A 27,122-nucleotide genomic window follows, 5' to 3' on the forward strand; every position below is an offset into this window, starting at 1 on the left:
CAAGTCCCTTGTTTATTTTATGTATTTTTTAAGGTTGGAATGTTTCTGCCCACTCCTCACAATTTTCGTATACTGAAATCCTAACCCCCAAGATGATAGCATTAAGATGTGTGGACTTCTATTAATGTGCTCATAAAATAGGCCCAGGGGAAGTTGTTCACTCCTCCATTATATGAGCACAGTGAGAAGGTGCTGTCTATGAGTCAGTAAATGGGCCCTCCCCAGACATCAAATCTGTCGCTGCCTTGATCTGAAACTTCCCAGGCTTCAGAGCTGCAAGAAATAAATTTCTGTTGCTTAGAAGTTACCCAGTCTATGATATTTTGTTATAGCAGCCTGAACAGACTCATACAGTATCCATTGCCCTCACACTCCCTGACAGCCCCCATCTCCCACCACTCCTCACCCACAAGATTGGTCTCTGCAGAAACTGAGGTTGTTCCCAGCACTGCCTTTTTTTAAAAAAAAGACAAACCAACCAACAAACAAAACATGAGATTCAGTTTACTTCCCAAATCCCTTCTCCTCACTTTTCAGCCAATCCAAATTCTACATTTCTTGTAGAGTTCAACCAAAGGAACTCCCCCTGTCATCCCAGCCCATTCTGATTTTGTTCCCCTCTGAACTCTTCTGACACCTCCTATCTGTGCCACACTTGCAGGACCACAATAAAGAACCTGTCCTGAGATGTGCACATGGGTATCAAAGGGCAGCCACATTTTGTACCCTTATTATCCTTGCATAGTGCCTAGAAAAGGGCAGGCAACCAGTGCCCTGTGGTAACTCCAGCTTTGTATGACCTTTAAGTCTATGTGTGAATGTGTGAACCTTCATACCTGTTGTTCTGCCTCAGGTTGTGTGATGGGCTGTGCATTATCTTCACCAGAAAATTCAGCATCATCTTCCTCCTCTGCAAGTGGCGCCAACCAAGTCCGGTCATGCCTGATGCCCAAGGTCTTTGGTACAGAGGTTAGTATACCAAGCTCCTCCTGGGTCTCTGAGCCCCTTTTCATCTCTGTGACCAGGGGAATGATATCTTTGCTTTGTGCAGCACAGCCTCCTGTCACCTCTTTTTGCTTCGGTAACTTTTGCTTCCTGCACCACTTGTGACAGAAATGCTCAAGAGTGTGTCTCACAAAACAAAAAGCCCGGCGGAATCGATCCAGTGCTAACTGGACTTTAGTTTTCCTGGCCTGTCCTTCTAAGTTTCCATTTCTTTCCTCATTGCTAAAGGAATTGAGCAGTAAGGCAATGAAGAGGTTGAGCACCTGGGAATGGGGTGGGTAGCAAGAAGAAAGGAAAGTTTAGCAAAGGAAAAGATATAGTGGGTTTCCAGGACAACTTTTTCCCAAGACTAAAAACAGAATCAAATGAGAGTTTTATGTCCCACTGTCTCCTAAGAAAGTTCATCTATCCAATAAATAAAAGATTGAGAAAGAAATGGAAACAGTAAGACAGAATAAAAGTTGAAATTAGAGGGTACAAATAGCCAAGTCCACTTTCCCTACATATAAAGAACATGGATGAGTAGACCCTCACCAAGGTAAAGCAGAATGGGATAACCATATGGCAAAATTAAGAGTGTATGTTTCTTGAGGAACAGCTGGATAGTGAGCTTTGATTTTTCCTGGAATTTCCCACAAGGAGATGAATCTGATATTCAAGCCCAATGTACAGTCCTTTCTTATTTGCATATTTGTGAGATGATGTACTTTACAGTTTCTTTAGGTCCTGTTGCCCTAACCTTAGTAATGTATTGAGGCCAAGCCAACGGGGTTGGACCAAATATGCAACTCTTCTGTTGAACCACATATCACTTCAAATTCATGTAATCCCAATAGCTTCTTCCTGGGTTCTTTGCTCATAATTACACACCCTCTAATTCATCGTCTTTACCTCCTCAAATTCCTTTGTTTGTGGCTCTCTTCAACTCAGCAATAGACAGCCTTTGGAGAGAAGTGCCCGGTGGGTGTGAATGGGTCTAGTCACAGTTCCTCAGCTGCACTGTGAGAATTCCCATCTCTGGATCTTTGCTTAAGCTCTCCTCTATCTGTCTAAGTTCTCCTTACCTTGTAAGTGGTCTTTTCAAGTTCTGTAATCTTCCACAAATCCTTTCTCAGTGCTCTCCTCCCACTCCCACTGGTGATGCCCTGTTCTTCTGAGCTTTTGTATGTATCACTTACTGTCTAGGAACACCATTTATTAGGTACTTAGGATAAAGCTATCATGTGTAGAGAGTTAATTATATTGCACTATAGCCCCAACTTGATCCTGAAGATCTTGTGCAGTAAGGCAATGAAGTGCACTTAATAAGCCTCCTCATAAATATCTATGCTTCCAGCTGCAAGTAACACACTCAAGCCAGCTTATATAACAAAAAACTCTAGCATAACAAGAAGTTTGAAAATAGAACAGGGGGCGAATTATGACACAAATACAGGTTTGTTCTCTCTTTTCACTCTACCTGCCTCAGTATTGGCTTTGTTTTAGGCTGGCTCTTCTCATGGTTGCATAATGCTTGCAGGTTTGGTTCAAACCCCTCTGGCTAGGCACCGTTACCTCATTGAAGTTAGGGGAACAGGACCTAAAGAAACTGCACAAAGTACACCGTCTCTCAATTTGTGCAAACAGGAGAGGATTGCACAGCAGTCCTGGATGTCAGATCCAAATTCCTGTGGGCAATTCCACCACAGTTCCAAGCTCATGATCTGGCTTTTCCAGGGGTCACAGTCATTAAAAAGTCCAGAGGAAGTAAAAGGATCATTTTTTTAAACATATATTTCTTAAGAACAAAAGATTGTTCCCAAGTTTCTCCAGTGGACATCTCTTTACATCCTATTGACCATATAAACTCACAAACTCCTACTTCAGCCAATCACTGGGGAAGAGAATACTATTGTCTTAGAAGAATCATCGGGAATAAAATAAATTTTGGGGCATCAGTCAAATGAGTAGTATGTGTCAAATAGGTTTTTTTTCATGCTTATCATACTTTTTTCAAGCAAAATTTGAATGAATATTTTAAATATTTATTTGGCATTATATTGAGAATAATAATTTTTACTAGTAAAGTTTTGCAAATGAAGTAATGCATTTGAGAGGCATGTAGGGTCTTTTATTTTTTTGAAAAAAAATCTAAGAAACATACCACAAGTTTTCCTATCACCGTGATCAATATGAAGACAATAACACACAATGATGACGATGCATTCGCTTCCTGCATACATTCCCACATATTTTCGATCCATTCCCCGCAGAGGATGCGGAACACCACTAGGAAGGAGTGCCAGAAATCCCCCATGTGCCAGTGCCGTAAACATGAGACTGTCGGGCCTGTCGGGTTACAGAGTTTTGCACTCTTTTGAGAATTGAAGCTATGGCCAAAAAGCTGCATGCCAACTACTGAGAAAATAAAGATCACAATGACCAGGACCACAGTCAGGCTTCCAAGGGCTCCAACAGAGTTGCCGATTATCTTAATTAGTGTGTTCAAAGTTGGCCAGGATTTGGCTAACTTGAAGACCCTGAGCTGTAGAAAAAGACAACAAACAAAAATGGAAGAAAAGTCAGTTAAGGACAAATTCCATCTGTTCATCTATAAAGCAAATGACATATACCCAAACTTATGACATCCAAAACTCTTCTCAAAGTTAAATCCATCCTGAACATAGCCATCAACTCTCTGTCATAATCTAATGCTCACCTGTATCTACTTTCTTATTTGAAAATGGAAATATTGGCTGGACACAGTGGTTCACACCTGTAATCCCAGCACTTTGGGAGGCCAAGGCAGGTGGATCACAAGGTCAGGAGATTGAGACCATCCTGGCCAACATGGCGAAAACTCGTCTCTACTAAAATACAAAAAAAATAGCCGGATATAGTGGTGCATGCCTGTAGTCCCAGCTACTCGGGAGGCTGAGGCAGGGGAATCGCTTGAACCTGGGAGTCAGAGGTTGCAGTGAGCCGAGATTGCACCGTTGCATTCCAGTCTGGAGACTGAGCAAGACTCCATCACACACACACACACACACACACACACACACACACACAGAGAGAGAAATATTTTGTCTCAGTTTTTTAATCATAAGAACTTTGGGATCAGCATGGTAACTGAGCTACATAATTGTTATATAAAATGAATGTTTTGGAATTCTATATAATATACCAAGTGTCAGCAAACTCTGGTCTGAGAGCCAAATCCAGTCCATTGCCTATTTTTGTATGACCTCAGAGACAGGAATACTTTTCCACATTTAAATGATTGAAAAATGATCAGGCCAGGCACAGTGGCTCACACCTATAATCACTTTGGGAGGTTGAGGTGGGTGATCACTTGAGCACCAGAGAGTTCAAGAACAGCCTGGGCAACATGGTGAAACACCATGTCTACAAAAAATACAAAAATTAGCCAGGTGTGGTGGCATGCATCTGTAGTCCCAGCTACTCGGGAGGCTGAGGAGGGAGGATGGCTTGAGCTTGGGAGGTGGAGGTTGCAGTGAGCTGAGATCACGCCACTGCACTACAGCCTGGGCGACAGAGCCAAACTCTGTCTCAAAAAAGAAAATGACAATAATCAAAAGGATATTTCAGGATGCATTAAAATCATGTGAAGTTCAAGTTTCAGTATCCATAAAGTTTATTGGAACATAGCCATGCTCATTGGTTTTTGAAAGTCTATGGCTTCTTTTATGCTACAATGGCAAAGCTTAACGGTTGCAACACAGACCACATAGCCTGTAAGGCTGAAAACATTTACCATCTGGCCCTTTACAGAGAAAGTTTGCTAACTTCTGCATTATATAATTCAGGCCACGAGTCTGAATCTAAGCCTCATAAGAATGATTACAGTAATATGACATTTGTAGTCAGGAGAGAAAAGGCAACCAGCTATTCAAGACTTGTATACTTTTTCCAAAGATAAATTTTATCCTAGATCTTCACAGACTTTATAGCAAACATTAGAGAAAACATAGCAACTTGTTTTATAGGTTGTTTCTTATATTAACTTTTGATGTAAACTGACGGTTTTACTCCAAAGTACAATTTTGTTAAGCACATCCCCTATTTGGGGATGGAAATATTGCAGGTCAGTAAGGCTTCTGCTTGAAGAGGACGGTCATTGTCTGCTCAAAGGGGAGCTAGGAGCATCCCAGGAAGAAACTGTGGTTCCATTCTCATACAGAGACAATGCCACAGACTTCCGTGCATTAGAGCCTGGCTGTAATAAGCCTAAACAATGATAAAGCAAACGCAATTTTGCTTACCTGAGTGCTAATAAAACATTAGTAGAAAAGCTTAATAACACTTGACTTTGAGCAGTGTAACCTCTTACTATATCCCAAGTATAAAAAATATAAAATGGCCGGGCGCGGTGACTCAAGCCTGTAATCCCAGCACTTTGGGAGGCCGAGACGGGTGGATCACGAGGTCAGATCAAGACCATCCTGGCGAACACGGTGAAACCCCGTCTCTACTAAAAAAATAAAAATAAAAAAAAAACTAGCCGGGCGAGGTGGCGGGCGCCTGTAGTCCCACCTACTCGGGAGGCTGAGGCAGGAGAATGGCGTGGACCCGGAAGGCGGAGCTTGCAGTGAGCTGAGATCCGGCCACTGCACTCCAGCCTGGGAGTCAGAGCGAGACTCCGTCTCAAAAAAATAAAATAAAATAAAATAAAGTAAAATAAAATGTACACTTAGGTAACTGAATTAAGTATCTTACTCTATAGGCTTAGAAATCCTATCTAAAAAAGAAAAGGTAAATATCTTTGAAAGGGGACGAAATCCCACGTTGGAGGTTTTCTAGTTTCCCCTCTCAGATTGGATTTATCTGTAGTCCTCTGTCTATACCTTTCCTGGACTCTGTCACACTGTACTGTGCATGTAGCCCAGTCTTGTATCACTCCTGTGCTGCGAACTTCTGAAAGACAGTGATTTCCTCATCTTTGTTCCTTCCCTCATGTCAGTTTATATTAGGCACTCTGTAAAGGTTTCCAGAATGCTTCCAAACTGCATAGAGGGCAAAGACTACAGAACAGGAATGTGGCACTGGCAGCAGTGAGAAGGAAACTTGTGAGATAGCACCTGCCGTCAGCTCCCCTGCATTCCTCCCATACATTCTACAGTCTTCACCCCCCCTCGGTGAGCCCAATATGACCGGAGAGATAGGAATATTTTCCCTTATTTATTTATTGCCTCAGAGCTCCATGGGAAAAAAGAGTGTTGGAAGGGTTGTGCACAGAGCAAGGAGCAGAGTCCCCACACTGGGAGACACAATTTTGTACCCAGTTGCCTAAAGGGTCATCTCTGGCAGGAAGGGGCTGAGGGTATAAGGGTTCAGTTAAGCGAAGACCCCCAGGGACTTGCAAGGCTATCAAAGATCTGTGCAGGAAGAGGAGTGCAGTTTTGGTTCTGGGGTTAAAGTAAGATAAATTAAAGTTTAGTCCAAGATAACCATTGAATTCTCTCAAGGCTTTTTTTTCCACTTAGTCGGCTACGTTTATGCAGTAAAATAAGAAAGTGCCTTACCACTCTGAAGGAACGCAAGAATGGCCAGCTTCTCTTTTGAAAGATGTTCATTACATCTGCAAAACTCAGAAGAGCAACAATGCTGTCAAAAATGTTCCAGCCTCGGCGAAAGTAGTGGTAGGGATCGAGAGCAATGATTTTTAGGCACATTTCTGCTATAAAAATGCTAGTGAAAACCTAGAGTGGGACAAAGAAGAATGAGAGAAGGAAGCTGCAGAGACACACTTTTAAGAATGGCCCAAGGGAAGTACAGAGGTTACAAAGAAATGAAAAGTATTCTAATGATTGATACACTATACCCTAAAGTTCATGCAATAGAAACATTTACTGTTGTAGCATGAACCTCACTGTGACTTTGCTCCTCTCTCCATCCCTCTCCATGGTGCCCAGAGCAATGTAACCAAGCTCAAAGACACCAGAATGGAAAATGAATATTACTCCTCATTCTGTTGAAGATAAAGCAAAATGGTATTACTGGTAGATGGCAGGGTGACAGAAAGTGTCAGGCAATTTCTCCTATGAATTCTCTTTAGAATACCAATTAAAACAATTAAAATAGGGAGAGAAGGAATGTATACAATAGCCCTGAAAACTAAGGGTAACTATCCCCCATAAACTAGAATCCAGGAGGAGTTCACCTGACCACCTAATTTCAACACCTTGATCAAAAAAATTAAAAATAAAAACAAAAAAGGGGCACAGATCATAGAATTAGAAAACACTTCCAGGGACAAAAAAACTGTCTTTGAGCAACTCAATATATGGGATAAGCCTTAGATTGGTTATGGTTATGGTTGAAAGAAGAATTAGTGATTTAGAATACAATCCTAAAAACTCATTCAGAATGCAGGGCTCACACTTCCAGAACAAAATATCAAAGAATAAAAAGGAGAGGCAGGAATTACAAAAAGTACTGAACTTTGTATTTTCCATGGGCAAAACAGTTTTGTCTTTGTCTTCAATAATCAGATAAATAAGGCTTAAGAAATTTGTAAAAATGTTGAATGTAGTAGCCAATTAAAAACTAAATCTGTCTTCCATATCTTTGCAGAAAATAAACCAAATCATTTCTTCACAGCAAATAGCACAGTCTTATCACATACAAACACAAATAAATAGAAATGAAAAAAGCAAGAATATAAAAATAATAAGGTAATATTCAAAGGATTAAAGTCTTTACAAAGATTTTTATAAAACTGTCTACTACAATTCTGGGGGAACCTATAAATGACTAAATTCGATTATTAAAAATAATGGATTATCTGTTTTTATAAATGATTCAATGATTTCCTATTTATTTTTTAAAATGCCTAAAATAAAATGGCACAAGTTAAAGACAAAAGGATAGCAAAGATAAATACAGGGTAGAAAAATAAAAATAAATCAAGAGTTACAAAGAAAATTCAAGTTTATTTTCATATTCCCCCTTTAAATACTGCTATGTACTCCTGCTCAATGTCACCACCAGTATCTAAAAGCATTCAGTGATGCCTGTCCTAGATAATTGTGTAGTCATCCCCACCTCTTTTGACTCACTCCTCCTTCTTGTATCTTCTTTAGGCTTTAGGCATCAAGCTCTACAGCATCCCCAGATACCTTGGGACCATTAGTGTTGTCAATTCAATCCAATTTTTCTTTATGTCTTCTTGGCATTCAGTATATCCCTCCGATTAGAGCAATCTCTATCCTAGAGAGTTAATTTTCTAGTCCAGTCCTGCAGAACTCCACAGAGTGACTTAATCCTGGCCCATATATCAGAGGAGGGAAGTTTTGATATGTTCCTTGGAACTCAGGACTCCAAGGCTTCTCACCACCACTACTACCATGGGAGCAATACATAGTGTGGCTGCCATTTTGGTATTGTATATCCAGGGAGTAGGCACATGGAATGGAAACACAAGCTATGTATATGGTTCTACATATTTCCTGCCAGTTTTTAGGAGCTAGGGCGCAGCTGTTGCTTGTGTACTTGAAAAACAACAATGTCCCTGTGGTCCTGTGGCTCCTCCTGCTCTGGAGGAAATGAAGAAGAATGTCAATCACTCAGTTTCCAACTGCAAAATGTAGCTTCACCTCCACACTCAGGATGTCTAGTCAGTGGGAAATCTGAGACGGGGGTATTTCTCGTTTTCTAAATTTGGACCAGCAGATGAAAACAATCACCTCTGCAATTGGGAAGCCCTGTCCACGGAGATGACTCTGGATTTTTGAGTATTCTCTAGAGCTTATTCAGTAACTCCATTCCACCAGGAGGTGCTGAAAGGTGGAGTCTGCTGACCATACCCCTGTGGACATAGCTTTCTGCCTTCAACTGAAACAATTTCAGCTTATTTCTGGGATGCCTCAGAAGAGGATAGCTGAATACATGGCCAGGAGACCCTGATCTGTGAAAAGGAACTATGTGTTAGGTTTGTCAAGCACCATAGAATCTAGTCTAACCCATTCACACCCACAAGGCATTTATTCCCAAAGGCAGCATGGAGAAAGGAATTTATGTGTTATGTGCAGACTGCCTGTGAGGAGAACCACCCTGGTTTTATACTACAGTTCCACTGTATTGCTGCTCCTTGTGGCGGGATGTGGAGCTGAGGATGACAGGACCTGCCTCTAGTTCCACACCATCATAAACTTGATGCATAAAAGTGCTCTGTGAATGAACTCCTGATTCAATAATTCAATAGGTGTAGTGGGTTGTTTTTGTTTTTTGTTTTTTGTTTTTTGTTTTGAGATGGAATCTTGCTCTGTCACCCAGGCTGGAGTGCAGTGGCAGGATCTTGGCTCACTGCAAGATCCGCCTCCTGGGTTCATGCCATTTTCCTGCCTCAGCCTCCCAAGTAGTTGGGACTACAGGTGCCCACCACCACGCCCGGCTAATTTTTTGTATTTTTAGTAGAGATGGGGTTTCACCATGTTAGCCAGGATGGTCTTGATCTCCTGACCTCATGATCCACCCGCCTCAGCCTCCCAAAGTGCTGGGATAACAGGCGTGAGCCACTGTGCCTGGCCGCAGTGGTTTCTTAACAATGTAAAACAATTTTTTTAAAGACATGTAAAAAGACATCACAAACAAAAAATATACCAAAAAAGGAGAAAAAAACTAAATAAAAATACATACATACACACATGCTTACATATTGCTTGGAAATATTCTGCAATGCTAAAAATGATCATCTTTGTCAGTAGGTACATGGGACATGAGTTTATTCTATTTCCCTTATTTATATTTTTCTTTATTTTTAAAAAATAAAACAGCATTTATTATTTTTTAAATTAGAAAAATAAAACAAAAGTTTAAGAAGAAAAGGCTAGATATTCTGGTAAGGTTTTTAGCTCATTAACCCATCAGCTAATTAGGGTAGATCATCTGGTGGGCAATTACTTATTGTTTCTGATATTCGAGGGACTAACTTTTCTTTGAGAAAAATGCCCTCCACAAGAACCATAAACTGAAGTGAACAGTCCTTGAAAAGTCTGCTCCCCTTAGTTTTCCCAATTTAACTGAGACTAGATCTATCCAATGAGAAACATATTGAAGCAGGCTCAAGTCTAGAAATTCACCCCACCTCACCCTGACCACCCCCTAAACAACCCCTCCCAGAAAAGTGAACCTCCCACAGCTGCCAGGCCCTGATCCATCTTTCCAGGGAGAATAACACCTAGTAATGGTAGTCACATTATTTTGTGACAAATGATGGCATGAATATCACTGGGACCACAGCAGTCATTACCATGGTTCTCTGGATATGGTTAACATTTTCTTGATTATCTCAGAGAGCTGACCTTTTCGGATGTCTGCTTGCATCTGGCTTACCACTGAATGACTAAAGAGATACCTGAACATACCAGAGGGCCAACTCAGGACACATGGACAATTTCTGAAATGAACTGGGCAAAAGTAAAACCGCAACAGCCATCTTTTCCCTATACTCCACTGAAGGGGACCAAAAACCTAGGTTAGGTTAGGTCATTCACAAAATGTTTAGACTTTGAAGAGTTATACTTTAAAGTTTGGAATTTGTTTTTTATTTTTAAAAAGCATAATGTTACCAAATTCCCTGTATTCAACATCTTCTCAAAACTGGCCTCCATCTTGTGATGCTCCATGGCCAAGAAGACAGTGTTGATGATGATGCAGATGGTGATGGCCAGCTCAGTAAATGGATCAGTCATCACAGTTCTCAGGACCTTCTTAATGCACAGCCACTGGGGGCAGCAGTTCCACACGAGGTATTTGGATGCCAGGTTTTCCCCGCAAGGGAGACAAGGCTCTTGTGATTTTTCTTGTTCTGGAGGAGAATGAGCGAGAGGTTGAGGAGTTAGCTCTGAAGCAATCCAGATGCCCTTTGCCTGACTGCATTCCTTCCTCCCTCTTCCCCAGGGCCTCCTGATACATGATCAGTTGTGAAAGACTTTGATTTGTGTAGCCAGAAAGGTTTTTCCACCAATCATAGTGCAGAAGAGACAATATTCCACATACAACTAGCATGCGGCACAGTCAAATCCATCAAATATTTACACTCTTACTGAGCATCCAGGAACTGGGCTTTGCTGTTAGATATATAGATGTGGAAGTCAATATTGGCTGGCTGTGAATCCAAGAGAGAGAGAGATACAGGCCCAAGTTATGTCCACTCAAGACAGACCATAAGGTCAGCTATAACAGAGGCAAAAGGAGCAACCAGGGCTCAAGGGAAGGGGCATCTGTAAGCACTGAAACAGTAAAAGGGGCTCTATCCACTAGTTGAGTTCAGACCACCCCTGATTTCCCTGACACCACTGATTTCCCTGGCACCACTGCAGGGACACATGCAGGGCAAAGGAAATGATGCAGTAGGCTTAAAAGTGCTAGAGGACCTATTTGACACCCACTCCCCTTTCAGGGACTTGATTCTGCTCCTGAACACCAACCTCTGGGGTGGGGTCCTGTGACCTGCTGTTAATCTGGTCCATCAGATGGTTCCAGCCTATCTACACAGGTCTTCAATTGCCCATGTGGGGTTTCTGACTCTAACTTCAATAACAACTGCCACCTCCTGGAGACTCCAAGGTCTTCTGTTCTTTGACTGACTATTGTTGTCACTTGGATCTCTTATGACTCCCTGGCCTGGTTGTGAGGCCCTGTTTACGCATTTGGTCTGAAGTCCCATCCCAAGTCTAGCCAGCTTCCATCACTATCCAAGTGCCAGTTTAGAGTGGGCCCTCAAGAAAGGTCTGTTTCTTGTGAGTCACTTTGTTTACTTGCTCCAAAGAAGCAAAGAAAGTCACTCTTTGCAGGACAGTAGAGTGGGTTGGTTCCAAAACAGCCTCCTTTGCAGAGGGCTTCTAGGGGATTGGGAAGAAGAAGAATGGAAGGACGTCATTGAAGTAGGCTTTCCCTTGGATTGGAAGGTGGAACTTACCCTTCATGGTGATGGTGAGGATGCTGACAGCACTCAGTGCTCTCTGCCTTTGGAGAGGATCTCTATGCTCGTCAAAGTGGTCCAGTGATAGATTCTGGGACAGTCGTTTGGTTTGCTCTAGGAGCTGTGGCTGTAAGAGAAGGCATGGCGCACCTTCTAAAGACAGGGGCTGCCTCTCCTCAAAACTTAACTACTTTGTTCCAATGCTACATATAACAAAAGTGCTCAACATTTTCTATAGGTCTACTCACCTTGTTTTACAGCATGCCAAATATTCAGTTTTCTTATTTCATTTTTAACAGATAAGAGAAATCTGGTTTGATCATTCATATTTCCTATGCATGCACATTTCTAGGGTCCTATCTACAGAGATTTTACTTTCTCTGTGTTTTATTCACTTCCAACAAAGAGCAAACAAAATTTTACAAAAACTAGTAAGCAATGGTTCAGGGTATGAAAGCAATATAGAATCCAATTTGAAAACAATGTTTAAAGGGGCAGAAGTGGAGTATAAATTTAGAAAGGTGGACTGGAGCCAGATTGTGAAGTGCTGGCTCCAGTTGTGAAGTGAACAACTGCCTACACTGATTTTTAAAACGATCAGTAACTAAAAAGAACAATCCCACTAAATATCACAAAATCTATATCCCAAACCTCAAGCACACTCTCAAGCTGTGCCCAAGGGTTAGCTGACTGTCTCACATCCACCTCCATTCTAAAGTTACTGGAATTAAAGAATGCAAACCTCCAGTTATCCAGAAAATTTGGGTTTTCCTAATGGCTTATTTTCCAAGGGTTCTGACTGACCAGGGCCCCAGAGGGAACTATCCTTTTGTGATAAGTCAATCTAGATAGTCTTTCTATGAGCTCTCTCCCTATTACTACAGCAGAGAACTGATCATAGCAGTGGATGGGATCCTTCTACCTACTTCTGCAAAGGCCCCTCGATTCCTTTTCCCCACCGCATTATCAGGCATACATATCCACCTTCTACCTACTGCATCTCCCTCTATCTCAGGAAAGTGGCTCTTGCCATCTTTACCTATATCTTTAGCATCTTCCTCTCTTCTGACTTTTCTCTGGACAATTAAAATATGTCTGAACATCCCCCACCTTAATGATAAGAATAACTTTTTCTGCGGCCCATCCCTCCCCGCCGCCCCCCAACCGCCCCTGCCAGCTTCATTTCTGCACATCACGCTGCCTAATCAACATCCCTGCTTGGAGGTCCCATAAGCATCTCGAAATTGGCACATTCAAAACTGAACGAGCTATCTTTCCACTCCCAAAATGTGTACCTTTCCTGTCTCCATAAATTACCCTCCATCAAGTTAGCTAATCATGTCAGAAACCAGGCCTTATCCCCATGCTGTCCATCAACTGAACTGCTAAATTTCATCTTCTGCAGATCACAGTCGTCTGTTAATTGCTCTTCATCCTCACTTCCCTAACCTTGGTTTAAGCCACAGGTACCTCTTATTTGGTTACCACAACAACCTCTTAACTGGTTGCCTCCAGTCTTGCCCTCCTCCAATCCCCTGTCTTCAATGCATCCAAGATTTCATAAATCCAGTCATATCTCTTTCCTATATAAACCTTTCAATGCTCTTTACCCCTTGCCCTCTTTGCAAAGGGTAAACTCTTTTGTGTTCCCCCAACTGATCACTATAGCCTCGTGCCACCCACTCTCCCCCAGCCTCATCACACATGTGCACACATGAGCACGCATGCACACACACACACACGCACTTGCAAATTTTCTAATGGGTCATGTTCTCCTGCTTGCCTTCGCTTCTAGGCTTTTGCACATTCTGTTCTCTCTGCAGGTAATGCTTTCTTTTTCCTTTTGCTGGTGAATTCATCCTTTCAACTGATACATCCAGTCAACATCCCTGCATCTTCTGGGGACCCTTTTCTTATCTACTGCTTTTCCCCCAGGCCCCATGAATTCTGGATGCTCTTGGTTTTCCCACCCATATGTCCTTACTTGAGGACTTTCTCTGATGACTCAAATCCCCGCTTCTTTAGTGCACGGCAAGTAGGAAATTAGAGGGAAATTATTGTCTTCAGTCTTCAGCAATCTTTAATCTATGATGGATGAAAGTTGGTATATATACCAACATACACACACACACACACACATACACACACATATATATATTACACACTCTGATGCCCTTACTTCAAAAGGATTAAACTCCAACTACCTGGCTTCAGTGGTAACTGGCTTGATAATGCATCTTCACTGGTTACCTTCCATTCCATATAGCGTTTCTTCCCTCCTTTCCCAGTGCTTCCTAGGATCATTTCCCAAATAATCTACTTGCACTGTAATGTCTTTGGGTTTGCTTCCAAGGGCGCCCACACTGACACATAGTTCCTCCTCTGTTCTCCCACAGTGATCAGCACATCAGTCATCACATTGACTCGTAACTGCCTTCTTATCAGTATGTCTTCATCATTAGCCGTACACTCTGTGGAGTATAAATCATGTATCCCTAGTAGCTATCCCAGTGCCAAGAAGATAGTACACACTGTAAACACTCTAAATTGATGTTTACAAATAAATGGATAATTGAAAAGACACATGGATGCATGAAAGTATGTGCAAATGGATGAATGAATAAATGAGTAAATGAATAAATGAATTATTTCAATGTGATTGGCAATTAGACCTGTCCCCGGGACAGCACTATGGTATCACTAACGCACTGGATAAGACTTACCTTTTTTTGGGAATCTTCATCAGAATCTGACCCTGGAGGCTGGCCTTTCCCAGACTCTCTCAAAAAGAAGGACTTCCTTTTCTTATTACCAAAGAGCTTTCTCTTTTGGGGGGTAAAATATGATGTTTCGAGGGAAGTAAGTGAACTTCTGTCAATTCCCATGGCAACCAGAGCCTTCAAATTGAACAAAAGCAATTAAAGAATAGATTACACCTCCTCATGAAACATTGCAAATGACCCCGACCTTAGAGTGGTGAAAATCTCTCTTCTGGTAGCTCTGAAACATTTAAATTGCTCATCATCTATCTGGACTATGCTAGCTCTGTTATTATTTATCTGGGGAAACATGTCCTGTTTTTGCACAGAAATTGCAGCCACCAAAAGCAGCATTGACTCTTTCATATCTCTGTGTCACTGCCCCTTACCACAGTGTCCAGTATGTGCTAGGCACTCAATAAATACTTATGCCTGATAATGCAGACGTTAAGCACTTATGATGGGCATCCTTCTGACAAATCTTAGAGAGGATCGGTGCAAGTATAAAACATGGTCCCTGTCCTGAAAATCCTAGACTTGAGCTGGAAGAATCTAAAGATTCCACGGAAACTATTAGAATGGCCTATAAATATGACAAGGATTTCAAACAGGGAGAGGTGATCATTGCTCTAGAGTCCACTTCAAGCAAAGACCCCGAACACAAACATCTCCAGATTTCCACAAGAAAGCCTGGATCACAGTCTGGATTTACATAAACTTATGTTGTATCGTCTAGTCAGTAATTTGGGGCATGTCTTAGAAGGCTTAGGCTTCAGAAGGTCAAAAAGCATCAAGGCCAAGAGTTCCCCGTTTTCAAGGGCCTGGTGCCTGGACAATTTTGTGAAAGATAGCTGCACAGTCATTCTGCAAGGGACTTATATTCTCAGAAAAGCACCAGGAGAGAAACTGCTGAGACCAGGCCAAGGGTGGCAGCCTTGAGTCTCAGGTCACATTGCCTCTGGGGACCTCTTCCCCTCCCCAAACCAGATCCCACTGTCTGACCTCATGTCCCTACCTCCTTTTCCTCCTTTAACAGCTGCTGGGCTTCCTGAAACATCTTTTCCTTGGCCTCTATCTCTGCAGCTACATTCTTGTTCTGCTCCTCATATGCCATGGTAACAACAGCCAGGGTTAAGTTAATCAGGTAGAAGGAGCCCAGGAAAATGACCACAATGAAGAAGAAGACTGAGTAGAGTCCAGCAGTACGCAGGGTCTGCAAAGGACAGAGCATGTTCTTGCATCTCAAACCTTCTTCCACAGGAGGGTGACCATCACCTCAAGCAAGGATCACACAGTAGCAGAAAATTGATCTTCCCCAGCACTGGTGGGCTCAGTTGACCACAGAATCATCCATAGCTTCCCTAATATCCCAGGAATTCCTGATGCCCTGTCTCTCAGTGGGGAGATACTATCCACACCTTCATATGGAAGTTTCAGTGACTTTACTATCTATAACTCTCTCAAGAGTATCTGCATTTTAAAAATAAAAGTGGCAAGAGAGAGAGTGCTAGTGGCAAAACTTCAGGCAGTAGGGAATCTGGAGGGGACTAATATTTCTAGGAAGAGGAGGGGTTTTTTGGAGTCTTCTTCCAAATATTGCATTTAAATTTTCCTGAAGTTTCTTTTCTTTTTTTTTTTTTTTTTTTTTTTTTTTTTTTTTTTTTTTGAGACGGAATTGCACTCTATCACCCAGGCTGGAGTACAGTAGTATGATCTCGGCTCACTGCAACTTCCACCTCCTAGGTTCGAGTGATTCTCCTGCCTCAGCTTTCTGAATAGCAGGGATTACAGGCACTTGCCACCCTGCCCTGCTAATTTTTGCATTTTTAGTAGAGATGAGGTTTCACCATATTGGCCAGGCTGGTCTTGAACTCCTGACCTCAAGCCTCAACTTCCCAAAGTGCTGGGATTACAGGCATTGAGTCAGCGTGCCCGGCCAATTTTCTTGAAGTTTCTAACAGAATTAGTAAGGCAGAATTTAACAGTACGACTGTTAAGTATGAGACAGATGATAAAAGTGGGGGATGAATGGTAGTTATAAATAAATGGTAGATAAACAGATAAGTGATAGATAGAGGGGGAAGGAAAAGGATGGAGGGAGAGAGGAAAAAGAGAGACTATAAATAGATAACCTGTTGATAAAGCTTCTCCCAGGAATCTTGGGTCATAAGCCGGAACATGGCAAGAAAAGACCAGCCAAAGTTGTCAAAATTCGTATAATTATAGTCAGGATTAATTTTGGTGTGGTTACATTCATATTGTTCGGAACAGGAACTAGATATTGGAAAGAAACAGAGAAATAATTATATATGCCACAGCCAAGCTTCCCTTTCCTTCCAACAACACTGGTTTTTCTGATGGGCTCACACCAGGAGCCCTAGAGGCAGTATTTGTAAAGTGGTCATTGCCCTGTCTGACAAGACTCTTTTGCTAATGAACTGATCAATAAATTCATATAAGATAGTTTTTCATTGAAAAATTGAGTACAGTAACACGTGAACAATGAACAGTAAAAAAGCACATACAATGAATATTAAGTCTTCCTCTCTTCCCTGTCTCCTGATCCCACTTCCTAGAGGCAATAGTTAACAGGTACTTTTGTAAATTTCCAGAAGTTTGCTATGGCTGTACAGCACATCTATATCTATACACAACTTTTATAATACACAAAAATGGAAACATGCTTTGCACACTCTCCTGCACCTTGCTTTTTTTAGTGGAACAATATAGTTTACAGCTCTTTTCATATCACCATACAGGGAGTTCTATGATTTAACTGCTATAGTCTACAGTTCTATGATTTAACTGCTCTGCTAATGATGAATATTTAGGTTTCAGTAATTGACAGTCCTTCATTCTTACAAACATTTGGGCAATGAATATCTTTGAACATAGGTCTTTTCCCATATTACCAAAACACACATTATTGAGTGTATCTATAAAATATACTAAGGGTATATATTTCTTAGTTTTTTTATGAATAGTATTTTAATCAAAGTAATACATGCACATGGCTTAAAAATTACATGCACCAAAAAGTTTATAATGAAATCAATTGTATCATTCTTTAACTGTCATTTATATACCCCAAATTCAACCACTGTTAACTCTTCTACCTCTGTATGTCTAAATAGTGCTTACACTGATATTTGATTTATCAATTGTAGTTCGTGTTGATTAACTTCTTGCTATGGTAGACATTTTTTCTTGGCTTTTTCATGTTGCTTTTTCATGTTTTACTCCCTCATTCTTCTGGAGCACCTCTCAATTAGCTTCTTAAGAAGACTGTGTAATCTTTGCATATATGAATATATATTTATTCCATTTTCACAATCAATTGGTAGTTTGGCCAGAAATAGAATTCTGAGTTGCAAATTTTTCCTTAGCAATATGAAAGCACTGCTCAGCTATTATCCTGTGTTGCTATTAAGAATTCTTGGCCCGGCGCGGTGGCTCAAGCCTGTAATCCCAGCACTTTGGGAGGCCGAGACGGACGGATCACGAGGTCAGGAGATCGAGACCATCCTGGCTAACACGGTGAAACCCCGTCTCTACTAAAAAAAATACAAAACAAAACAAAAAAAACTAGCCGGGCGAGGTGGAGGGCGCCTGTAGTCCCAGCTACTCGGGAGGCTGAGGCAGGAGAATGGCGTAAACCCGGGAGGCGGAGCTTGCAGTGAGCTGAGATCCGGCCACTGCATTCCAGCCTGGGCGACAGAGCGAGATTCCGTCTCAAAAAAAAAAAAAAAAGAATTCTTACGCCAGTTTGATTTTTGTTCCGTTGTGGGTGACCTTCTTTTGCCCTTTAGTTTTAAAATCTTTTTCCAGAAAGTTCTGAAATGCCATGATAATGTCCTCGGCATGATCCTTTCTCATTCACTGTGTTGGGTACTTTCTGGAGCACTGAGGGACTTGCATCTTTAGTCCCAGGTAAATTCTCTGCATCATTTCTTCACTAATTTCCTCCCTTTAGTTTAATCAGTGCTCTCGTTCTAGAATTCCTACTTAGTCAAAAATTGGAACTTTTGGATTGACATTTACTCTCAGATTTTCTGTTCTCTGTCTTTTTCCTACTTTGGAGGCTATTTTGTCAACTTCATCTTTTAGTTCTAATGTTGATTTTTGTATAATAATGTTTAATTTCTAATAAGTTTCTTGTCTTTTTGTTTTTGTTTTTTCACAACAAGCTGCTTTTTGTTTTATGTATGTATTATCTCTTTTAATTTCACCAAGGACACTATTCAAAGTTTTCGGAGCCCTTTCTGGTTCCTTTGTTTTGTTCATGGCCACATTTTCTATGGCTTTATCTTGGCCTCCTTTTTACCCAAGATTTTTTTCAGATGCCTGGTGAGCCTGAGCTGTTCATGTGTTTTAATCAGAGGACCTGACAAGCTGATTGGAATTTGCCTGGTGGGCAGAGTGGGACTTTGTGAGTGGTAAGTTTTGCTTTAGGGTGACTGAGGAGGAGGGCATCCATTGTGCCCTCTTTCTCACCAGACCTGGAGGAAATTCTGTGAAGTCCCAGTGCCCTCTAACTTCTAGGAGTCTGTTGAGGATGGACCTATCGTATTTAATCTCCCTCATTTCTTGGTCACCATTCAAAATATAAGCCTGTTTTGTTCAATCTACTCCTCTCTGGGGGCACCTTCTCATCAACTTATACAGGTGATTCAGCCTCTCTGCCAGCATCCCTATCTCAGCTAATGACATTATCACTCACTCACACCGATATGAGAAACATTTGTAACAGTTTTCTCTCCTTTGTGCTTCCCACCACTCTCTTACACATGGCTTTGTACACACAAATACACACCAACACCCCCTCTTCAATCTCCACAATTTTTTCTATTTATTTACTTTTACCTACTATTTTAGGTTCTGGGGTACATGTGCAGGTTAGTTATATAGGTAAACTCATGTCACAGGGGTTTGTTGTACAGATTATTTCATCACCCAGGTACTAAGCCTAATACCCAACAGTTATTTTTTCTGGTCTTCTTGCTGCTCCTACCCTTCATCCTCAAGTCGGCTGCAGTAGCTGTTGTTCTTCTCTATGTCCATGAGTTCTCATCATTTAGCTCCCACTTACAAGTGAGAACATGCAGTATTTGGTTTTCTGTTTCCTGCTTTAGTTTGCTAAGGCTAATGGCCTCTAACTCCATCCATGTTCCAGCAAAAGACATAATCTCGCGCTTTTTTATGGCTGCATAGTATTCCATGGTGTATGTGTACCACATTTTCTTTATCCAGTTTGTCACTGATGGGCATTCAGGTTGCTTCCATGTCTTTGCTATTGTGAATAGTGCTGCAATGAACATGCACGTGTGTGTGTCTTTACAGTAGAATGATTTATATTCCTCTGGGTACCTACCCAGTAATGCGATTGCTGGGATGAATCCAGAAACAGTAGTTCTGTTTTAGGTCTTTGAGGAATTGCCACACCGCTTTCCACAATGGTTGAACTAATTTATACTTCTACTACCAGTGTATGTGTTCCCTTTTCTCCACAACATTGCCATCATCTGTTATGTTTTGACTTTCTAATGATAGCCATTCTGACTGGTGTGAAATAGTATCTTATTTTGGTTTTGATTTGCATTTGTCTAATGGTGAGTGATGTTGAGCTTTTTTTCATATGCTTATTGGCTGCATGTAAGTCTTCTTAAAAAAAAAAAGGTCTATTCATGTCCTTTGCCCACTTTTCAATGGCGTTGTTTTCTTTCTTTTTTTTCTTTTTTTTTTTTTTTTGAGACGGAGTCTCGCTGTGTCTCCCAGGCTGGAGTGCAGTGGCGTGATCTCGGCTCACTGCAAGCTCCGCCTCCCGGGTTCATGCCATTCTCCCGCCTCAGCCTCCCGAGTAGCTGAGACTACAGGCACCCGCCACCACGCCCGGCTAGTTTTTTGTATTTTTAGTAGAGACGGGGTTTCACCGTGTTAGCTAGGATAGTCTCGATCTCCTGACCTCGTGATCCACCCGCCTCGGCCTCCCAAAGTGCTGGGATTACAGGCTTGAGCCACCGCACCCGGCCGGCGTTGTTTTCTTATTGTAAATTTGTTTAAGTTCCTTACAGATGCTGAATATCAGACCTTTAACAGATGCATAGTTTGCAAATATTTTCTCCCATTCTGTAGGTTATCTGTTTACTCTGCTAATAGTTCTTTGTTTTTGTTTTTGTTTTTCTGTGCAGAAGCTCTTAAGTTTAGTTAGATCCCATTTGTCAAATTTTGGCATCTGATTGCTTTTGGCATCTTCATCATGAAATCTTTGCCCATTTCTATATCCAGAATGGTATTGCCTAGGTTGTCTTCCACAGTTTTTATAGTTTGGGGATTTACATTTAAGTCTTTAATCCATCTTGAGTTGATTTTTTGTATATGGTGTAAGAAAGGAGTCCAGTTTCAATCTTTTGCATATAGCTAGCCAGTTATTCCAGCACTGTTTATTGAATAGGGTGTTTTCCCCATTGCTTGTTTTGTCAGCTTTGTTCAAGATCAGGTGGTTGTAGGTGTGCAGCCTTATTTCTGGGCTCTCTATTCTGTACATTGATGTATATGACTGTTTTTGTATCAGTACCATGCTGTTTTGGTTACTGTAGCCTTGTTGTATATTTTGAAATTGGGAAATGTGATGCCTCCAGCTTTGTACATTTTACTGAGGATTGCCTTGGGTATTTGGGCTCTTTCTTGATTCCATATAAATTTTAAAATAGCATTTTTAAAATTCTGTCAAGAATGTCATTGGTAATTTGATAGGAATAGCATTGAATCTGTAAATTGCTTTAGGCAGTATGCCCATTTTAATGATATTGATTCTTCCTATCCATGAGCATGAGATGTTTTTCCATTTGTTTGTGTCATTTTTAATTTCTTTGAGCAGTGTTTAGCAATTCTCACTGTAGAGATCTTTCATCTCCCTGTTGGCTGTATTCCTATGTATTTTATTCTTTTGTCACAATCATGAATAGGATTGCATTCCTGATTTGGCTCTCGGCTTGGCTGTTGGTATACAGGAATGTTAGTGATTTTTGTACATTGATTTTGTATCTTGAAACTTTGCTGGAGTTGTTTATCAGCTGAAGGAGCTTTTGAGCTGAGACTATGGGGTTTTCTGGATATAGAGTCATGTTACCTGCAAATAGGGATAGTTTGACTTCTTCTTTTCCTATTTGGATGTCCTTTATTTTCCTTTTCTTCCTGATTGCTCTGTCCAGGACTCCCAATACTATGTTGAGTAGGAGTGGTGAGAGAGGGTATCCTGTCTTGTACTACTTTTCAAGGAGAATGCTTCCAGCTTTTCCCCATTCAGTATGATGTTGGCTGTGGGTTTGTCATAGATGGCTCTTATTATTTTGAGGTACGTTCCTTCAATATCTAGTGTTTTGAGAGTTTTGAACGTGAAGGGATGTTGAATTTATCAAAAGCCTTTTCTGCAACTATTGAAATAATCATGTGTTTTTTGATTTTAGTTCTGATGAATCACATTTATTGATTTGCGTATGTTGAAATAACTATGCATCCCAAGGATGAAGCCTACTTGATTGTGGTGGATTAGCTTTTTAATGTGCTGCTGGATTAGGTTTGCAAGTATTTTGTTGAGGATTTTTGCATCAATGTTCATCAAGGATATTGACCTAAGGTTTTCTTTTTTTGTTGTGCCTCTGCCAAGTTTTGGTATCAGGATGATGCTGGTCTCATTGAATGATTTGGGGAGGAGTCCCTGCTCCTCAATTTTTGGAATAGTTTCTGTAGGAATGGTACCTGCTCTTCTTTCTACATCTAGTAGAATTCAGGTATGGATCCACCTGGTCTTGGGAGTTTTTTGGTTGGTAGGCTATTTACTATAGATTCAGTTTTGGAGCTTGTTATTGGTCTATTCAGGGAATCAGTTTCTTCCTGGTTCATTCTTGGCAGGGTGTTTGTGTCCAGGTATTCTTAGTTTGTGTGCTTAGAGGTGTTTATAGTAGTTTTTGATGGTTATTTTTATTTATGTGGGGTCAGTGGTAACATCCCCTTTGTCATTTCTAATTGTGTTTATTTGGATTTCCTTATTTTTTGTCTTCTGCTAGCTTTGCTCTTGCTTATCTAACTCTTTCCATTGTGATGTGACACTGTAAAGTTATTTCTAAGTTTTTGATGTGGGCATTTAGTGCTATGAATTTTCTCTTAACACTGCCTCAGCTGTGTCCCAGAGATTCTGGCATTGTATCTTTGTTCTCATTAGTTCCAAAAAACTTCTTGATTTCTGCTTTAATTTGATTATTTACTCAAAAGTCATTCAGAGGCATGTTGTTTAATTTCCATGTAATTGCATGGTTTTGAGTGATTATTTTAGTTTTTTCTTCTATTTTTATTGTGCTGTGGTCTGAGAGTGTGTTTGGTATGATTTTGGTTCTTTTGCATTTGCTGAGGCTTGTTTTATGTTCCATTATGTGGTCAGTTTTAGAGTATGTGCCATGTGGTGATGAGAAGAATGTATATTCTGTTGTTTTGGGGTGGAGATTCTGTAGAGGTCCAATGTCGAATTCAGGTCCTGAATATCTTTGTTAATTTTCTGCCCCAGTGATCTGTCTAATACTGTCAGTGCTGTGTTGAAGTCTCCCACTATTCTCGTGTGGGAGTCTAAGCCTCTTTGTAGGTCTCTAAGAACTTGCCTTATGAATCTAGGTGCTCCTGTCTTGGGTGCATATACCTTTCGATTAGTTAAGTCTTCTTGTTGAATTGAACCTTTTACCATTTTGTAATGCCCTTCTTTATCTATTTTTTTTATCTTTGTTGGTTTAAAGTCTGTTTTGTCTGAAATTAAGATTGCAACTCCTGCTTTTTATCTGATTTCCATTTGCTTGGTATATTTTCCTCCATTTCTTTTATTTTGAGCCTATGGGTGTCATTACATGTAAGATGAGTCTTTTGAAGACAGCATACCATTGGGTCTTGCTTTTTTATCCAGCTTTCTACTGTGTGCCTTTCAAGTGGGGCATTTAGCCCATTTCCTTATTCTTTCTACCACAGTCTTGTAATTGGCTTCCTCATCTATTCTATGCATCCATTCTCTACACAGAAGCCATGGTGGCATTTAAAATATGTCTAATCTGCCCAGGTCATCTGCCTGCCCTAAAACCTTTCCATGTCTCCTGCTTCTTTTGTGATCAAGACCAAAATCGTTGGCACTGATGAGCTATCAGGTCCTTCATGGTTGGCCCTTGTCTCTGTTCCTGCCTGCTCTCTTGCCTGTCTGCCCAAAAAGCTGCTGGGCTTCTTATCATTCCCTACATGCTCTTGTGCTCCAAGACCTTATGCTCACCTTTGCTGTGCCTACTGTCTGGAATTGTTCACTCTTTCTCTTTATCTACTGGAACCTCCTACTTAGACTTCAGATCTGAGTTGTAGTCACTATGAATTAGTCAGCAGGGGAGGAAGCAGTGACCGGAGGGTGAAGACTAGTCTGGGCCCTGAACAGACCAAAGCCTGCCTGGGAAGATCATCACAGACCTGCCTTCTCAGAGTGCCATTTCCTCAGAAGTGAGCATGTTGTGATCAGTGTGGAATGCTGTGTACTAGGAGTTGGTTTACCATAAAACTCTGGAGCATTTATATTGTACCTAGACTGAGAGAGATGTGCCTGGCACATAAACTTAGAGACAAGAGCCCTATAAAGATCAGTTGTACACCGTCGATCATTAGAGAAATACAAATCAAAACCACAATGAGATACCATCTCACACCAGTCAGAATGGCTACATTAAAAAGTCAAAAAATAACATATGCTGGCATGGATGCGGAGAAAAAGGAACATTTATCCACTGTTGTTGGGAGTGCAAATTAGCTCAACCATTGTGGAAAACTATGGCAATTCCTCAAAGACCTAAAAACAGAACTACCATTTGACCCGGCAAGCCCATTACTGGGTATATACCCAAAGGAATATAAACCATTATATTGTAAAGACACATGCACGTGAGTGTTCATTGCCACACTCTTCACAATAGCAAAGACATGGAGGCAACCTGAATGCTCATCAGTGACAGACTGGATAAAGGTAATGTGGTACATGTATGCCGTGGAATACTATGCAGCCATAAAAAGAAAGAGTTCTATTACTTTGCGAGAACATGGATGTAGCTGGAGGCCATTAACCTTAACAAACTAATGCAGGAACAGAAAAACCAAATACTACATGTTCTTACTTGTAAATGGGAGATAAATGGTGAGAACACATGGACACACAGTGGGGAACGATAGATACTGGGACCTACTGGATGGTGGAGGTTGAAAGAAGGAAGAGAATCAGGAAAAATAACTAATGGGTACTAGATTTAATACCTGGGTGATGAAATAATCTGTACACAAATTTACCTATATAACAAACCTGCACATGTAGCCCTGAACTTAAAATAAAAGCTAAAAAGACCAGTTCATGCACCAAAATCTCAGAAATCACCACTAAAGAACTTATTCATGTAACCAAGTACCACCTGTTCCCCCAAAACCTATTGAAATAAAAAAAAACCCTCAAGTTTGACTGCTGTTAAGCATGGCATGTGTCCTCTGCCTCTCTACTTTCCCCAACACTCTCTATTGTCATATACATATCACACTTGATTCATTTTGTGCATGGTGTTGTTTGAGTTTTCAACAGCTAAAATAGTTTTTTTGGACCTTTGATAGCAGTATAGTATTGTAATAAGAGACTTTGGAGGCAAAAGACTTGGGGGAAAAAAAAGGACTAGTTGGAAACAAGGCTGCTGCTTCTGCATGACTAGGTTATACACCCCACCTTGGATTTTGCCTGTGGTAACCACACCTGTCTGCCTGTGTGAGGGGTAAAAGAAGTGCTATACGCAGCAGCTGTTGGGCTCCCTTTAAGACAGGGGTCCCCAACTCCGGGCCCCAGACCAGTACTGGTTCATGGCCTGTTAGGAACTGGGCTGTACAGCAAGTGAGCAGCAGGCGAGTGAGCATTACCGCCTGAGCTCCACCTCCTGTCACATCAGTGGTGAGCATTAGATTCTCGTAAGAGTGTGAACCCTGTTGTGAACTGTGCATGTGAGGGATCTAGGTTGCATGCTCCTTATGAGAATCTAACTAATGCCTGATGATCTGAGGTAGAACAGTTTCATCCCAAAACCACCACCACTTCCTGCCCATGAAAAAATTATCTTCCATGAAATCGGTCCCTGGTGCCAAAATGTTGGGAACGTTTCTGGCAACAGGGACCAGTTTCGTGGAAGACAGTTTTTCTTTCTAGAATGATCCTCAGCAAGTTCAATGCAGTGCGTTCTGTTGAGAATCATTCTAGAAAACTCAGTAAGTCTCATATTAGATTAAAGCCTATTGTGTCTTGCAAATGGAGAGAAGCCTTCCCTAATTCTCCAGACAAGGTCACACCCCCATCATACCTCTCAGTACCTGCACATCACCCTTATAACACTCATCACACTTTCTAGTAGTCATTCATTGCTTAACAGCAGGAACACATTCTGAGAAATGTGTAGTTAGGCAATTTTGTTGTGTAAACACCGTAGAGTGTACACACAAGCCTAGATGGTATAGCCTACTATACACCTAGACTAAGTGGCATAGCCTATTGTTCCTAGGCTACAAACCTGTACAGTGTGTTACTGGACTGAATACTGTAAGCAACTGTAATACAATGGTAGGAATTTGTGTATCTAAACACAGAAAAGGCACTGTAAAAATACAGTATCATAATTCTATAGGGACAGTATCATATGTGTCATCCATTATCAACCTAAATGTCATTATGCAACATATAACTGCATTTTCTGTGCATCTGTCTTCCCTAGAAGACATCAATTCCAAAAGCGTGGAGCTGCCTTGTTCATAATTGCATTCTTTGAGGCTAACTCAGGGCTTGACACTCTGTAGATTCTTTTATGTATTTGTAATTTAGGAATGAATGTCATCTGTTTCATCAGAGTACCTTGCATATTATCTTAATTTGAAATACACTCAATAAATCTTCACTGAATTGAATCTTTCACCACAGAAAGCACTGCTATCCTGAAAGGAAAAAGAGTTTCCCCATAGGACCAGAGGGCCAGTAGCTGTTGGGGCAAGTGTGCATGGATGTATGTTCAACTGTGTTTGTAATTAGAGGCAATAGTTGTCAACAGGTCAACAAAGAGAAGAAGCATGTTCAGATACTCTTGCAGCAGGAGAATGCCACTGAACAGGAAACAGGGCTTCACAGGGCTCTCAGTCATAACATCCCTTCTCAGCTTTGAAAGTCTTGAATACCTACTCCATAAAGTTGAAATATCACTGTTTCAGTAGGTTTCTTACAAGCTTCCAATTTAACATAACTAGGGAGGAAAGCTGCCTTAAACACCAGGAAATGTTTTTTTAATTTAATAACACAAGTCTAAACCTGTTTAGACACATGAAATAATTATATGAGAACTATCATCACTGTG

General features: G+C 41.0%; 1 protein-coding gene across 1 annotated transcript in view; it reads right to left on the minus strand.

Annotated features, from left to right (window-relative positions):
• The window catches only part of LOC105480214 (sodium voltage-gated channel alpha subunit 11), a 108,661-nt gene that overhangs the window by 57,039 nt on the left and 24,500 nt on the right, over positions 1-27,122 (minus strand). Inside the window, exons 8-15 of the mRNA XM_071091459.1 lie at positions 16,821-16,962; positions 15,704-15,901; positions 14,653-14,826; positions 11,927-12,056; positions 10,575-10,813; positions 6,528-6,704; positions 3,149-3,529; positions 837-1,268 (exon numbers count right to left, since the gene is read on the minus strand). Of these exons, the coding sequence (XP_070947560.1) occupies positions 837-1,268; positions 3,149-3,529; positions 6,528-6,704; positions 10,575-10,813; positions 11,927-12,056; positions 14,653-14,826; positions 15,704-15,901; positions 16,821-16,962 (1,873 nt within the window). The remainder of the gene's footprint in view (positions 1-836; positions 1,269-3,148; positions 3,530-6,527; positions 6,705-10,574; positions 10,814-11,926; positions 12,057-14,652; positions 14,827-15,703; positions 15,902-16,820; positions 16,963-27,122) is intronic.

The sequence above is a fragment of the Macaca nemestrina genome, chromosome 2, assembly GCF_043159975.1.
Source record: "Macaca nemestrina isolate mMacNem1 chromosome 2, mMacNem.hap1, whole genome shotgun sequence".
NCBI lineage: Eukaryota > Metazoa > Chordata > Mammalia > Primates > Cercopithecidae > Macaca > Macaca nemestrina.